This window comes from Hippoglossus hippoglossus, chromosome 13 (assembly GCF_009819705.1).
Source record: "Hippoglossus hippoglossus isolate fHipHip1 chromosome 13, fHipHip1.pri, whole genome shotgun sequence".
NCBI classification, from domain to species: domain Eukaryota; kingdom Metazoa; phylum Chordata; class Actinopteri; order Pleuronectiformes; family Pleuronectidae; genus Hippoglossus; species Hippoglossus hippoglossus.
In genome coordinates this window covers 13284637-13300034 of record NC_047163.1, presented here as the reverse complement: position 1 = coordinate 13300034, position 15398 = coordinate 13284637, and the positions used below count along the sequence as shown (strand labels likewise).

The 15398-nt window shown below is 41.3% G+C and overlaps 2 protein-coding genes across 4 annotated transcripts in view; both read right to left on the bottom strand.

The window, feature by feature from the left end:
* sept4b (septin 4b) overlaps positions 1 to 2305 on the bottom strand; it is a 46649-nt gene extending 44344 nt beyond the window's left edge. The window contains exon 1 of the mRNA XM_034603697.1: positions 2054 to 2305. Within this exon, the coding sequence (XP_034459588.1) occupies positions 2054 to 2105 (52 nt within the window). The 5' untranslated portion in view covers positions 2106 to 2305. The remainder of the gene's footprint in view (positions 1 to 2053) is intronic.
* Positions 2306 to 7215: 4910 nt separating this feature from the next.
* The window catches only part of limk1a (LIM domain kinase 1a), a 51163-nt gene continuing 42980 nt past the window's right edge, over positions 7216 to 15398 (bottom strand). For all 3 annotated transcript variants that reach the window (XM_034604963.1, XM_034604961.1, XM_034604964.1), the window contains 10 exons: positions 14644 to 14855; positions 13906 to 14092; positions 13553 to 13639; positions 10669 to 10800; positions 10419 to 10478; positions 9785 to 9850; positions 9189 to 9357; positions 8959 to 9014; positions 8188 to 8345; positions 7216 to 7537 (listed from right to left, as the gene is read on the bottom strand). In XM_034604963.1, coding sequence (XP_034460854.1) covers positions 7363 to 7537; positions 8188 to 8345; positions 8959 to 9014; positions 9189 to 9357; positions 9785 to 9850; positions 10419 to 10478; positions 10669 to 10800; positions 13553 to 13639; positions 13906 to 14092; positions 14644 to 14855 — 1302 coding nt within the window. In that variant the 3' untranslated portion in view covers positions 7216 to 7362. The remainder of the gene's footprint in view (positions 7538 to 8187; positions 8346 to 8958; positions 9015 to 9188; positions 9358 to 9784; positions 9851 to 10418; positions 10479 to 10668; positions 10801 to 13552; positions 13640 to 13905; positions 14093 to 14643; positions 14856 to 15398) is intronic.

Sequence of the window (15398 nt, the reverse complement as noted above, 5' to 3'; positions counted from 1 at the left end):
GGGGTTTGCATAGGTTGTGTATCAAAGGGTTAACATATTCAGAGTAATCACCTGAACAACTAAACTCAACAGTGCAGTAAATCGATGAAGAGATGAAGGACCAACAGCTGATTAATTTTCCGCTGTACCTTGCAAAACTAAGGGCAAAGGAGAATGAAAGAAGAGCAGACAAGAACTGCAAAGATTAAAGAAATGTTCATCATGTACGATAACTATCAGTAAACGCAATGAGGAAGTTGCGACAATGAAAAATTTGAAAAAGGTGGCAGATGAAACTATAATTTTAGAACTCAGACAGGAGAAAGAAAATCTGCTAAATCAAAATCTGGAGCTCTTTGAATTGCTGGTACAGGAGCAGAGTTTCAGTGCTGATCAATATCCAGCTCTGCGAAACAAAGAATACTCTGCTGAGTTAACAGATGGACTGGAGAAAACTAGATGTCATCAGGCCGGGACTCTTGTCATTCAAGTCCAGTTTGGAGTAGATTGGACCATGTATATCTGAGATACGACAACCTCCAAGGAATCAAGATGACACTCCTCGAAAATGAAGTTTATCTGATGAAAGCTCTAGGAGGAGTTTGTTAAAATAAACAATGTGTAAAATGGCCAAAATGGCCACAAAATCCAAAATGGCCGACTTCCTGTTGAGTTAATCAAATCGGTGCTAGGGAATTTTTTTTTTGTCCGGTCATGATACACATGTGTACCAAATTTCGTGAAGATCGGTTAAACTTGACAGAATTGCTGCATTTTAGGGGGCGATGTTGAGCCATTTTGCCACGCCCTTTTTGAATTACTCCAGAATATGTAAATTTTCAACAGGCCTGAAGCGCCCGTGAAGTTTGGTGAGTTTTGGAGTATGTTCAAGCCGTCAAAAATGCGAATAATTTTCCTGAATTATTAAATGAAAAAGCAATAGGCTTTCGTAATGTCGGTGCTCGGGCCCTAACCGGGGCTGCGAGCAGCACTGTGCGGGCGTTAGCACTTCTCGGGACCTGATGCGGCTGCGGGGGAGGACAAACAGGGACTGGGCAAAACGGCTCCATGTTGCGTGTAAATTTGTGCATCGCGGGAAGGATAAACACGTCACTTCCCGTCACGTTAACAACATTTAACATTTTATGTAAATCTAATTAAAGTTGTAAAACGAGGCTTACCTTCTTTTGGCAGTAGGTGGTGCTATACCTATCACTACATACCGACTAATAGATCTGTTTAGGTCAAATAAACTGTTGTTTCTCTTCAGCTCGTATAAATCTTTCACCTTTGCAACAGCCTAAGACATCAATAGAATCTATGACCACTGACACTGTGACATTAAAGCAAACTGACTACAAGGAATTCTGCTTAATCAATCCTTCGCACTATCGGTGCTCGGGCCCTAATAGTGGATGATCGGTGATTTGTTGCAGCATTGCAGCAAAGGGTCAAATGGAAAGTGTTAATTGTGTTAGCCTATTGAAGAAGCACTTTCCACTGTCCTGCTCCTGCCTCTGAACTCACAGAGGTGTAAAGTGTGTGAAGCTTCTTGACACAACAACCAGAGGCCGAGCTGCTTGTTTTACTGCAGCTGGAGAGTAAATAAGAAAACAGTCTGTGAGGGATTTAACGCAGACCTCACATTATCGGTGCAATCCAGCCATGTCTTCGTGGTCCTGAAATAGTTTAGTGTGGTACCATTCTTGCATAACTGCAGAATCACACAGTGCTGCTGCTGCTGCTGCTTTGGGCTTTTCAGGGCTTTTCTTTGAGCAGGACGAAGTGTTCCCTGTGTCCTGTGACAGTGCGATTACTCTGCACCCATAATACAACACGTACTCCGATATTCGGCTTATACATCTTGATGAAATATCAGTTGCAGGCGAGCAGACACGATATCAGGTCGCACAACATTTTAACTGTTCATGCTACAGCCCTCACTGAATCCATTTAAACTGAAGACCTACTGGGTTTTAATGTGATTTTACACAGAAGACGAGCTTCACCTGAGTGAAACATCCCACACACGCAGTCAGGTGTGAGGAGGATGTGCTGGAGCTTCTGGACTCACCGTGGTTGAACACTGCGGAACGAAACCGGTTGATGCTGGACAAATTCTCCATCGCTCAAAGTTTCAGTTTGCGTCAAAGGCTGCGTCGTCCTCCTCCGTCTTCTTCTTCTTCGTCTTCTTCACCTCCCTCTTCTTCTGCTCCTCCGGTATTTCCTTAATTCCCTCAGTCTGCGCACAACTGCGGTGAGATGACAGTCTCTGTGTGTGAGTGTGTGTGTTTGACCGGACAAACCCGTCCCCCCTCAGCGTGTGTGTGTGTGTGTGCGCGTGCGCGCGTGCGTGTCGTTCAAACTGATGCTCGTGTTGCCATGTTACACTGAAAGCTTCTCTGTTTACGCCGCAAGCTTCAACTTGAGCTACGTTTATTTTTTAGCCCCAGTTGTTTGCATTTTGGAAAAATTATTCCGCCGAATTCTCTGTTATCGGTCCATATTGTTAAGATTCACTTAAATTAACTGACAACTATTGATAAATTATCTAAATACAGAAGAACATTTTAAATGTTCATTGATCTCAAGCAAGTTCCGGCGTTATAACTAGCGTGGTCCTCTGAGTCTGGGTTTCGGATTAATACTATACTTAGTACTAATACTAAGTGTGAGCAGCGTTGAATGACAAACAATGGTTGCATGCTCAAATGTAAGTTGTGAAGGTTATTTTCACCTCGCCTCTTTCGTTTCATATTTAAAAACAGCCGCAGCCCAAATAACCAACAAGAATCTATTCAACTCGTCCATTAAACGGAAAAACGTCCAAACTGGCAACGCGGACACACGCGCCCGCCCCCTGCCGGTGACGTCACGAGTCTCCCGCCGCCGCTGCAGCAGCGTCGAAATGAAAACAATCGCACGTGGATGAGATGGGAGAAAGGTCACGTGCACCTGAGAGGCCCAAAATGAAATATTTCCAATAACAGTAATAATACTCATCATAAAATAATTTGGATGCTATAACAGCACATTAATACATGAGGGTTGTTTTTAATAGCTGTGGCCTTAATGACTTTTTATACATTTTGGTTTCAAGACTACTTGTCAATTAAGTAAAGGAAGAAATACTAGTATTTTGCAGTATTTATACTATCAGGATCGACAATAGTGTATATACACATATATGCAGCTGTGTTTAGTTTTTAAATGCAGTGTCATTTCACCATAAAATAAATAGCAGAGTTAGATTGCGACATCTAGTGGTTGATTTGTGAACTTACCTTTACTTTACACTATTTTAACCTGTTCAATGTAGCTCAAGATTTTCTCCACTGGGAAAAAGCAGTACTCTTCTAATGTGAACTCATATATATTTGGAGCTGTTGTACTTTATTCTCTATATGTGCTTCAGTAAGTGGAAATAGTCATGGTGATGGTGTGAATACAGGTGAAGCTGTGACCTTTCTTGTCATTGAGATTTCGTGAACTGACAGTGACCGAGATACGTCATCATTAATGAACACACACTGAGTCTTTGGTTTGTTTAAGGAGCAACAGTTTTATTTTTAGCTGTGACAAAAGGAAAAAGAAACAGTCGCCTCCTCAGAGTCTATATGTTCACGTTCAGGATTAAAGTGCAGAATTGTTTTCACAGCTTGTGTAAAAAAAAATTAAATAAGACAACAGAAGAAATATAATATTAAAATATCAAAACTGGCAATGGAGATCTGGAAAATATAAATATCATACAGAACAAGATGAAATCTAATACAACATAGTGTCAGCAATGATATTCAGTCCACTTGAATCAGGCTCGCACTTATGATACATTAAAACAAAAGAAAAAGGAAATCAGTTCACGTTTTTTCGAGTCGTTGGCAAGGCTAGCTTACAACAAAGGCACAGCATTGTTCAGAGGTAACGATCCTTTGCAAAGAAGTGCTGCTGAGACATTCTCATCGACGCGTCTAACATGCTCGACATGGCTCCGACAGGAATGGAGACGGAAACAAAGCCACTCACGTACACTACATGCCCACGGACGAACACATCAACCAGGAGGGGTTCGGTTTACAGAAGCATGTGTTGTGTTATCAGCCTATGTTTATATCGACAGAGGGTAACATGCGCTCCTAGTGTCTGTGACGTAAGCTCCGGAAACATTTTACGGCCCTGAGCCAAAAAGTGTGAGGAGAAGGTGAGAGGTGAGACAGGCCGGGTTAAGTGCTCTATCATCAGCAGTGGTTGCAGCCTCTGGGGGCATCACATGTGAAACCAAGCAAGTCAGAAACAACACAGGACATCTTTCACAAAGGACCAGTCTGTAGGCAGCAAGCAGAACTGGGACATCACATCCTCCAGGTAGCAGAGACCAGGAAACATACTTTCTTGGCAGGTATTCAAGTGGACAATGGAAAATATAATTCATATTTCCCCTAGTGTATAATTTAACTTACAATAAAGCTGCTTCCAGAAATTCACTGGAGATAATCTCCATTCTCCAGAGGGGCTGAATGAGAGAATGCAAATGTTCGAGTGAGAGGCTCCGGACTTTCTCTGGAGTTTGTCCTGCAAGGCCTCTGGTATAAACTCTGGAGAATGTCCGAATGAGCCGATGTGAGAACACAGCAGGAAATCCTCTGGAGGATTCATGGTAAGCGAGTTGATGATGTTTCTATCATGTCACAGGCCCAAAACTTCAAAAAGCTAATATCTCAGCACAAAAAAGCAGTGCCACACACACAGAAGGCACAGACATGTTGCGCCACCCATGACCTGAACACTACAGAGAGATTTCTGAGTTGTGAACGCGTCTGACCAGAGAATCTCCTGTTGCATTGTTCATGTATGAAAGGTAAACTTTGTAGAAAGTCCAGACCCAAATGTGTGAACATTCTCCAGAATTCATGTCTCAAAACGGCTTAAAAGACTCCAGACATTCTTCTGATTTTTACCAGGGGGATGGCCAGAGAAACTCTGGAGAAAGTACACAGCAGGAGATCCTCAACAAGATTCACCGCGAGCGAGTGCGTGTGTTGATGACATTTCACAGAGGCAGAGGCAAAACTTTAAAAAACCAAAAGGAATACAAATATCTCAGGATAAAAAGCAGTGACACACACTGAAGAAAACACCATCAAAGACTTAAGGAGAGATTTTGGTGATAAGGGCCGACTAGAGAATCTCCTGCTGGGTTTTTCATAAGGCAAACTCCAGAGAAACTTTGAACCCCATTGTCCGGACATTCTCCAGAGTTCACGTCTGAAAACTGCGCCAGATAAAAAAGGCTTCTGCCAAAGGTTTTTAAAAACCTGATCCATGCACAAAAATGCATTTTAATAATCAGAAACATCATTTATTAATGCTGATATAATCCGGTTTGCTATCAGGAGGATGAAATTCCCCAGATCCCATTTTTACAGTTGAAAGGCTCTATCAGTGTCTTGCATTCATATGTATATCAACCTGAACTGACATTATTTATTTCCTTATCACAAGTAGCCCAAGAGAGGAAATCAATAAACATGGCTTTAACCAGCCATTTGGTAAGATAGTGCAAATTAAAGTACTCAAATCTGTACAAAAAGATTTCAGTGGTTTTATATATATATATATTTATATATATATATATGTTTAATCAACAAATGCTGTTTTTTTTCCGTCTTTCCTTTATAGCCTGGCTTTCTCTCTCGACTTTTTTTATCCATTCTTTTTTTTCTTATTTAAAATCACATCAGTTAGAAAAAGAAAAAAAACTTGGTTCAGAAGCTGGACAGACCTACAGTGGTGCATCATGCAGCTCGTGAAAACAGCAGGAAATTGAAATTAAGATAAAAAGCTTGTTTAGATTAGAGACAGAAATCTTGTGTTAGAAGGTGCAAGAGAGAGATGTGACCAGTGGAAGAGATGATTTCTTAAGAGAGCGCATTATTTATGCAACGCACGCAGACAGATGTAAGGACGCACACACGTATATACAGTGATATTTACAGGTAGCATTTTCATGTACACAAAGGAGGAAAGACAGATGTGTGAACAGACATGGTAAGACAATACTTTGTGTTGTTATCCACACACACCTGAACTACTGTGCACGTACATGATGAGAGGTAATAATCAACAACAGATCTGTTGCCCTCAAAATCATCATATCACAAATAATCTGAGGTGATCATAATATGCAGATTTAGTTTGAACTCTTTTCCGACACTAATCCAGTATAATGGGGCCTATCAAATGTTTTAGAAGTATATTTTTGATGGAAGGAAATGACAGAATGCAACATTTACTGAGACGTTTCATGGTGATAAGATTCCTCATCTCTCAAATGCTAATAAAAGCCTCTAACCTGCCACAGTGGAATTGCCCCTTTAAATGCAGCCCAACCATCACTCTCCTTTAATGTCAACTGGTCGGCCAGTAAAAATATGGCAATGCAGCGTACGTATATAAAATATGTCTGTACATTTACAATATTTAAAACATTTACAATGTCGCCAGCTATGTACAAGGGTAAAAATGGATGATGTAGTTTAATTCGCCACTTGAATGTGAATGAGATGCACTGAAAAGCTCTTAATATTGGGGAGGCAATGTACCAGATTTGTGATGTGTACCTCAGTATTTCGTCAGCTACACGATAAATGAGGGGCAGCAGGTCTGAGGTCAGAGCGACACGATGAACCAGGGTCTGACCTGAAGGCATTATTTACAGTCATGCACTCCTCAGTGAGCTATTTAAAGCTTGAACGGGTTTTGTTTGACGTGCACAAGTTGGACAGCAACATGATCTCAAACTCTTTGTCTTGAGCGACAAGTCAGGCACCTCTCCTTTGCAATTTTCATGAATTCTGTTTTAAGATCCAAACCCAAAAGCAAAATCAAACCAAACACAGAGAGAAACACCTGCAAACACAGACTGCACCATGTGCTCTGTAGAGAGGAGGCTGAAGTTTCACTTTTTGGACTAACTTATGCACGTGCATACACACACTATGGTAACTACAGGTTTTTTAAAAAGGCATGATGTTAATTCTACACGATTCAGGAGTCATGATTTGAAAGTTGGATCTGATTGCATATGACATGCTCCACTAAAGCTTTGGGTGGAGCAGAATCAAGCTATCGCAGTTAATGTCTCTTGATTTGACTGAATGCTTGCCTATGTATGTGTGTGTGTCTGTATGTGTGTGCGTGCATCTCGCACAGGTGGCTTTTCACATCCACATTTTCCCCCTGAGTCTGTTAAGCCTGAGCCCGCTGGGTCTACTTTAAAAACGGAGGGGTATGTACATGACACCTCCAGTCACCACACCACCAGCGGCAGGCGGTCGCCACCCCAGTGGCGTTAATTCAACTTTCCCACACCTCCTCTTGTGTTCAGTCCTGCTCCGGCTGTTCAGGGTGGGTGTGCAGGCCGTTTTCGGGGCGCGCCATGCTGTGGTTCTCCCAGAAGGCCTTGTGAAGCGTGTCCAGTTCGGACACCAGGGGTAGTCCCATTTCCAAGTGCATCTGAAGGTTGTCCATCCACTCCCCCAGTTTGGAAAAAGCAGGACTAAGAATATATAAAAAAAACACAGGATTTTTGATTAATTTATATTTTGTAGCTTTTTTGATATCATCAAACAGACAGTTCACCGAAGAACACAAAAAACATTGATAATTAATTCAAATTATTTTTCACTTTGAGAACCACAAACAAATTTCAAAGAAAACTATATTGGAATGAGCTTCAGTCAACAAATGCAAAACTCAGCAAACTAGAATGTCACTCGGTGAGCGCATACTTCCATCAAGGGCCAACAGTCACATTCAATTCAATCAAGGTACACCAAGTTTCACACACTCATATATATCAGTTCCCTAAACATGCCTGATGTTTTTCATCTCCATACATGAATTATTCCAATTGGTAGAAACGTTAAAAAACGCAACCTCCCGCACTGCTAAAGAAAGAGAAAAAAAAAGACTGGATACGCTCCCTGACCCAAACCACATCCTTCCACCAGGTTTTGTGGTAATCCCTGATGTACTTTTTGTTTAATGCTGCGAGCTATTATACAAACAAAAGCAGATAAAAACCTAACCTCCTTGGCGGAGCTAATAACACTGAACTTGGAGTGAGAGGAAAAAAAGTTTGTGTTGGGTGAACTGTCCCTTCACACACAGTAACATTTTAGTGTGAATCTATTGTTGATGTCTGACCGTTTGTCTGCATCAAGGTCACAGCACACAGCAGCCAAGGGGAAAAAAGCAGGGGGACAATCTGGGGGACAGAAGTGCTCCAAGAAACCAGACACGTTCAATCCGAAGTCCATCGCCCTGGGGAGGTAGTCCGGATCTGCATTCACCCTGCCAATTACCTGGAGGGGGGGGGGAGCAAGAAGATCACAGAGAGAAGGAACAAGACAAGTTAAAGATGGAAGGATTCAGAGTCCCCTGAAAAAACAGTAAACCCACCAAACTGTAGCTGATCATTCCCGACAGACCACAACTACCGTTTGCCTGCCCGTCAGAAACCACATGAAAACAGCTCTGCTTTCCTGCTCTCTCTAATCCCTGCACTATTTTCTTGCTAATGGCGTCCATGTGGAGAATTCGTACTCTGAATCCAAAAAGCGGAAGGTGTGAGGCCGGGCCCAAACACTTCCACACAGGCTCTGGAAAGCGCCTCCAGGAATATGGAAATTCATACACATAAAATTAACTGCACACTGTATTCTATTTATTAGAATTTTGCAGAAAAAAATTATGTAAAAAAGTAAGCTTTTGTAGACCAAGAAGAAGTAGAGCTGTTCTCCAAATTTAATGAGTTCTATCTTGGGTCATGCCCTACCCCTCCACAAAATGTCATGGAAATCAATTCAGTAGATTTTGTGTAATCCTGCAAACAAACAATATAATCTCCTTGCTGGAGGTTGTAATTACATCTCTGAAATCCTAGCTATCTGCTAGAGAGCGTGCAGGGTCACTCACCTCACAGAGCATGATACCAAAGGAAAAGATGTCTACTCTCTCGTCATAGCTCTTTCCTGTGAAGGAGAAAGGACACATTTTTTAATTGGATTTAGGAGGAACACAGCACACAATCAAATACTGCACTGCAGTGACAGTAGTTTTCTGTAGATATCTGAAAGTGAATGGGTATAATTGAATAAATCTTTATTTAGGTATAACTGAAAAAGCAATGTCCGTGTAGCTCATACCATGGATCATCTCAGGAGCCATCCAGTAGGGGTTTCCCACAACCGTGTACCTCTTCCTGCGGTCAGGCCTCTTCAGACCTGGCAGTTTACCCTGCGCAAACTTCTCCTCGTGCTTGTCATCGATCATGAGCCGCGCCAGCCCGAAGTCGGCCACCACCACTGTGTTGTTCTACACAAAGGAAATCCAACACGTCATAAACAATGAATGCTGCAAGTGCACATGCTGCCTGTCACTGCAGCTTCAAGGTAACAGAGGCGTTTAAAAAGAAGCTTGAAATTTAACCTCCAGCTTCTAACGTATCGCAGAGTAAAATAACTTTAGATGTAAACTGAACATAACAAACTTTGTGTGACACATGTACAATGATCTCTCTGTTTGAGGGGGTAAGCTGGAGGTTAGTTGTGTGCAGCGTGTTTCAAGACTTAAAGCGTAGTGTCTTATAGCTCCTGCTAACAAAGCTCTCCTTTATTTCTGTATTTGAACTGCCCCATGACAAGTGCACCGTGTTAAATCCTCTGTCACAATATACAGAAAACACACTGTATATGCACAGGTATGCCCACAAACACACACACAGGACCATACATGCTCTTACCTCTCGGACGAGACAGTTGTGTGAGTTCAGGTCCCGGTGGATTATGTTCATGGAATGCAGATATGTCTGAATAGAACAGAGGACAGAGAGACAGCGTTTAGTGGTTATCTCAAAGCCGAGAGGAACAATCTTGCCTTGTTTCATCTCAAGTAGCTGCTGTTGTAAATACAATAATCCAGTCACGCACGACACTCATCACTGTGTTCAAGGGAAAACATGAGGGAGTCGTGGTCTAATCCTGCAAGAATTCATGCCGTAATCTCCGCAGAGGAAGATGGAAAATATCGTACACGTTATGAGGAGGAGTGTTGTAGCTCAATAACATGACAACTAGAGAGAGATAAAAGATAACAGGATGCATTAATAATATAATATAATATAAACTACAGCAGTTATATTGCAGCTGTGAATCAGGAGGTAGAGTCATCCACTCATCAGAAGGTTGGTGGTTTAATCCCTGGCTCCTCCAGTTCACATAATTAAGTTTACTGAATCCTGAATTGCCTTGGTGTGTGTGTGTCTGTGTGTGTCTGGGTGAATGGGTGTATGTGGTATGTAGAGTGAAGCCCTTTCGATTGGCCGATAAGACATACACTATTTAAAATTTACAATGCACTTCCATCTTTGAACTCACCATCCCAGCAGCTATGTCCTTGCCAAAACTGACCCGCTGGCTCCAGGGAAAGTTGCTGTCCTGTGAGAGGAAAAAAAAAAAAATGTCAAAAGTGCTGCTGATAAATCATGTAATCTAACTTAAAGATCGTCAAAGTACAATGAGGATCAGATCATGTCCTCAGCCACAACCAGGCCTTCCCCATGCATTTTGAATAGTGAACAGGAAATAGACAAACTCCTGTTCCTGCAGGTGCAAACTCCGTTCTCACCATTTTCTTGATGATTTCCCTCAAGGTGCCTCCTTTTATGTACTCAGCGATGAAGTTGAGTCTCTTGTCTTTGTAGAGGACTCCGATGAACTTGAGCACATTGGGGTGCTCCAGGCAACGCATGACCTTCACCTGATGAAACAACACACAGTATTTTTACACACTGACACAACCTCTCTGCAATAAGTCACAGTCAGCGATATTAAAGTAGTTTATCTTGTAAAGTCTGAGATCATTCTGCTGGTTCACACTTCACTTCTTAGTATGATTTTGACTCTTTGCAGTTCTGCTTTCTATTAATAAAAATCATAACCACACCACTGCTGTAAATGTAAGAGTAAATATCAGTGAACAGAAGTCTGAGTTGAACATTAATGTGGGTTAAGTACAAAATATTTTGAGTTTTGGTAAAATAAAACTTTAAAGGGATAGTTTGATATTTTGGGACATGTGCTTTTTTACTTTTCCTGCTGATAGTTAGTTGAGAGATGTGATACCACTGTTAAAAGATGAATATGGCCCAGAGAACAATATGTTACATATAATGTAACAACCAAAGATCTCTATGTGCTCAGCTGAGATCAAGTATTTTTACCTTTGACTGTAGAAACTGGACCTAACTTTAATTTAGAGGAAGAACAGTGGATCTGTACCAGGTGAGAGTGAGTTTCATGTCCCTTTCATTGTGAACTGCGTAATATTCTGCATTACACAGAAATAAAAAGGAAGGAAGGAAAGAAAGAAAGAAAGAAAGAAGGGAAAGCTTGTTTGGCTCTGTCCTATTGTAACACAATCCACCTACCAGCACAACTGGGACTCACAAAGGATGTAATGGATGTTAGGATGTTAGTCAGGGTGTGGGTAACCCTTTGACCTTCAACATCTAAGACCAAGATGTTATAGATCTTGTTTGTTAGGATTAAAGGTTAAACCTAACTCCTAACCCCGCAACCGACCAGGAACTGTCTTTGTGTTAGGCTAAGATAGCTGCTCGCTATAGCTTTCAATTTAGCATACAGCCGTCAGAGTGGAATCAAGTTTGACGACTTTTCACAGCTACAATGAATTGTTGATCTGACAGCGGCCATGTTGAAAAGAAGCAGTGGGTAAACACATGTGTTACTCATCACATCAATGAGGCTTCTGTTATATTTCAATACAGACCTTTAATTTAAACATCTGTGTTTACCGACTGTTTCATGACAACATGGCCCCTGTGGATAAAGTCTACTCGTGGTTTAAGGTCACTGAACTTTGTGAGTCTGTAAACATGCAGACTGACTTTTATCAGGTAGAAATACAGCATCATTAAGACTTTATAAACCCAACAGAATACCAAAGTTGCCAGTGAATCGAAAGCTTTGTCTCAGCCTCAGTCCTGTGACTCCACTACACAATTCGTTTTGCTGATTTCTCACGTTACTATTTCTCTCTATTCAAAGGCATTTCAAAGGCAACAGAGAGAAAACTTGGTTCAAAGCTGTGGTTTAATCGGTTACATGTGCCGTTCGGAGCGACACCTCATAAAACACGTCCCTCCCTGAAGCTCGGGCTGCGAAGAGGAGGAGGAGACATATCCCCGTTACACACATAAACCTGAAATATTACCACTCGAGTCTCGTGATGTCTTTGTCTTAAGCGTTTGGTGCATTCCTGTCTTATTTTCACCAGAGAGGCCGTGAAGCACATGATCACAAGAGACTCTGTGACGTGAGATATGGGCCACCTACACAACAAACAGCCTGAGGGAGTCATAATAATCACGCTTCATCGTGGTTGAGGTTTGTTTTACTTCGTGGTCATCCGCATTAATTACAGAGCAAAGACTTTATTATTGTAGCTAAATAGTTAAACTAGGGCGCCACACGTACATTACATACACACAACCAGAGGAGAATACGTTTGAGAACTTCAAACATCCTAATTAGAAGGTCTTTAACTGCGATACCAAACATCATATAGGAACGTCTAGGCCACTTCAAGAGTAACAATAACTCCAGGCTTCTATGCACGAGTCAGTCTGTGTTATCTTTTCAGATTAATAGAAGGACGAGATGGAGAGGTGAAGCTTTTGGGGGGTATTTCTCATTTAATTTTTTTCGCATTTGTTTGTTTGTCAGCAAGATTATACAAAAACTACTGGATGGATTACCATGAAACCTGTTGGCAGGATGTGGGATGGGTCAGGAAAGAACCCTTTAAATTTGGGTGCAGATCCAAACCAGGGGGCAGATTTGGGAATGTTTTTTCTCTTTCTTTAACATTGTGAGATGGGTTGTTTTTCAGTATTTTCCTTGATTTCTCAGAGAATAATTCATGGACGCTGCTGAAAAAAAAACAGGGGCCTGATATTCATTATCGTGTGGAATTTGGTGCAGATCCAAATAAAAATCCAGATCTAGTGAATTTAAATATGGCAGGACAGGTATGCGCTCTACTGAGTCCCATTCCAGTTGCACATATTTTACCTTCATTTATTCAAGGAGGAGAATCGCTCCTGTTTTATTCACTCATGTCCTACATTCATACGAAGGAGCTGCTAATTTGAACCTCTATCACCAGGTCCTTCTCAGGCACAGACACATTTTCCCTCTTTATTTTCTGAGCACAGATTTTTCCAGGCTGGTCCACGTATTACCACTGGACCAGCCTGAAACTTGAAACTGAAACTTGAAAACCTGAAACTTTCAAGCAACAAATCTTCTTCACAAACTTTTGGGTTCTTGACACTTATTTTAACATCTGAATCTTCACTCTAATATCTGACTAAATCATGATTATACGAATATTATTTGTGAGGTGAAGGCTTACTAATTTCATATTTCTGTTTAGGACACAAAATGAATCGTATTTTGGCCTCTGATTACAATAAAGTAGATCTTACCTCTTTCAGGAATGTTCTCTGTGTCTCGTCATCAAAGCGAATCAACTCCTTCATCACCATCACCTCCCCGGTCTCCTTGTGGGTCACCTACAACCAAACGCAAAGATGCAACAAATCAAGTTGAGCAAACAGCTGGAAGAAAATATTATTAGTAATATTATCCATAAACATTTGATTGTGACACTGACATTCATTACATTACATTGCATATCATTTAGTATGTGAAAATGGGAATTTGTGTTAAATCTACAAACGCCTCAATGCTGCCATCTTCTGGGCATCATGAGTATAACCACATGAAAACACTATGTATGATGATAAGATGTCAGTGTCTCTTTAACCCCCTCATCTACCTTGATGGCCTGTCCGAAGCAGCCCTTCCCCAGCACCTCTCCGTGGATGAGGTCAGATGGCCGGAAGACGCGGTGCGTTCGGTTTGAAACGACGCGGAGCGACTCTGATCGATTGATGTCCTTCCTCTGGGAGTTGGGGGATGCTGCATTACTGGAGCCTGGTGATTTATCAATACTGCAGCTCCGCCTGGAGGGTGAGAGGGGAGACAGACAGGATGAGAAGAGGAGCAACGAGACAAGGAGAGGGAAAAATAGAAGAAACAGCAATACTATAGATACTGATGGATCCTAATGCTCATTAGGAGACATTTATTTGACTTCATTCGTGTTGAGGGCAAATACAATAAATGCTAAGAGGATGATGTGAAAAATTATTGTAAATACACTCTAAAGTTTTTGAGCTTTAATGTTGATAGTATGAGATAAAATTGAAGTTAAAGAAATACAAAACATTTTTCGAAATCAAATATTTAATCAGTACATTATTGAGTAATGTGAAAAGTGAAATCACTTCTACAGTGAATAGATTTTAGAGATATAGAGGCCAAAATGCATTTTGCTCACAATTAAACATATACGTGTTTTTAAGGTGTTAAAACACACTTAAGTAACTATACATTGATTCATACATTTTATCACAAGAGGGTTCTTTACATTGAGTACATTCCAATAGTGTTTTCTATTGTGCACTTCTCTACTGTAAAGTAGAGTAGTTCTACATCTGTTCATATTTCTTACGTGATGATGCGGGATCTCAGGTTGCTGATGTCGGGGTTGGGGGGCTGGGTGATGGGCAGGACGGGGCTGGGCCCCTCAGACAAGGGGCTGGACAGGGGCCCGTCCACGTGCTCTTCAGCCCCTGAGGAGCCTCCCTCCAGCCCCTGACTGTGAGGGTCGTGCTCGATGGTGAGCTGCAGCAGCCGGCTCGTCTCCTGGATCAGCAAGTCGATCTGGAGCAGAGGAGGTGGTTCGGGGAGGAGTCAGAATTAGAACAGCAGAGATCTGTCTCATAGCTGAAGAAACGGTCTGATGGATGAAGTAAAGCTTTATAACACTCAGCCTGGATCTGTTTGTAAGTTCAGTGAGATGAAAAATTCACTTCTGCTGCTTGGTGCCTGAAGCTTTAATGAATATTTGATTTCCCTCTTACCACAGAGAAATATTAAGCTTTTACAAGTCTGAGGCTCAACAATAAACCATTAGTATAACTTCTATAATACAGGCTTTCTTCAGGTTTCCACAAGTTAAATTTAAGACTTTTTAAGTCATATACGACAAATATGAAGGAATATCAGAGTCAAAGAAAAAACACTTCCCCATAATTGAATAAAAGATGAAGTAGCTTAGTAGAAAGAAATGCCCCCATATCCATAGTCTCCATAGTCTTTCTTTGTGTTAATGTTTCTTAATATCATTGAGAAAGAACTACAACTACAATGTACAAATTGTACATTTCTCTCAAAATATATATTCATAATCCAGATGATTATATT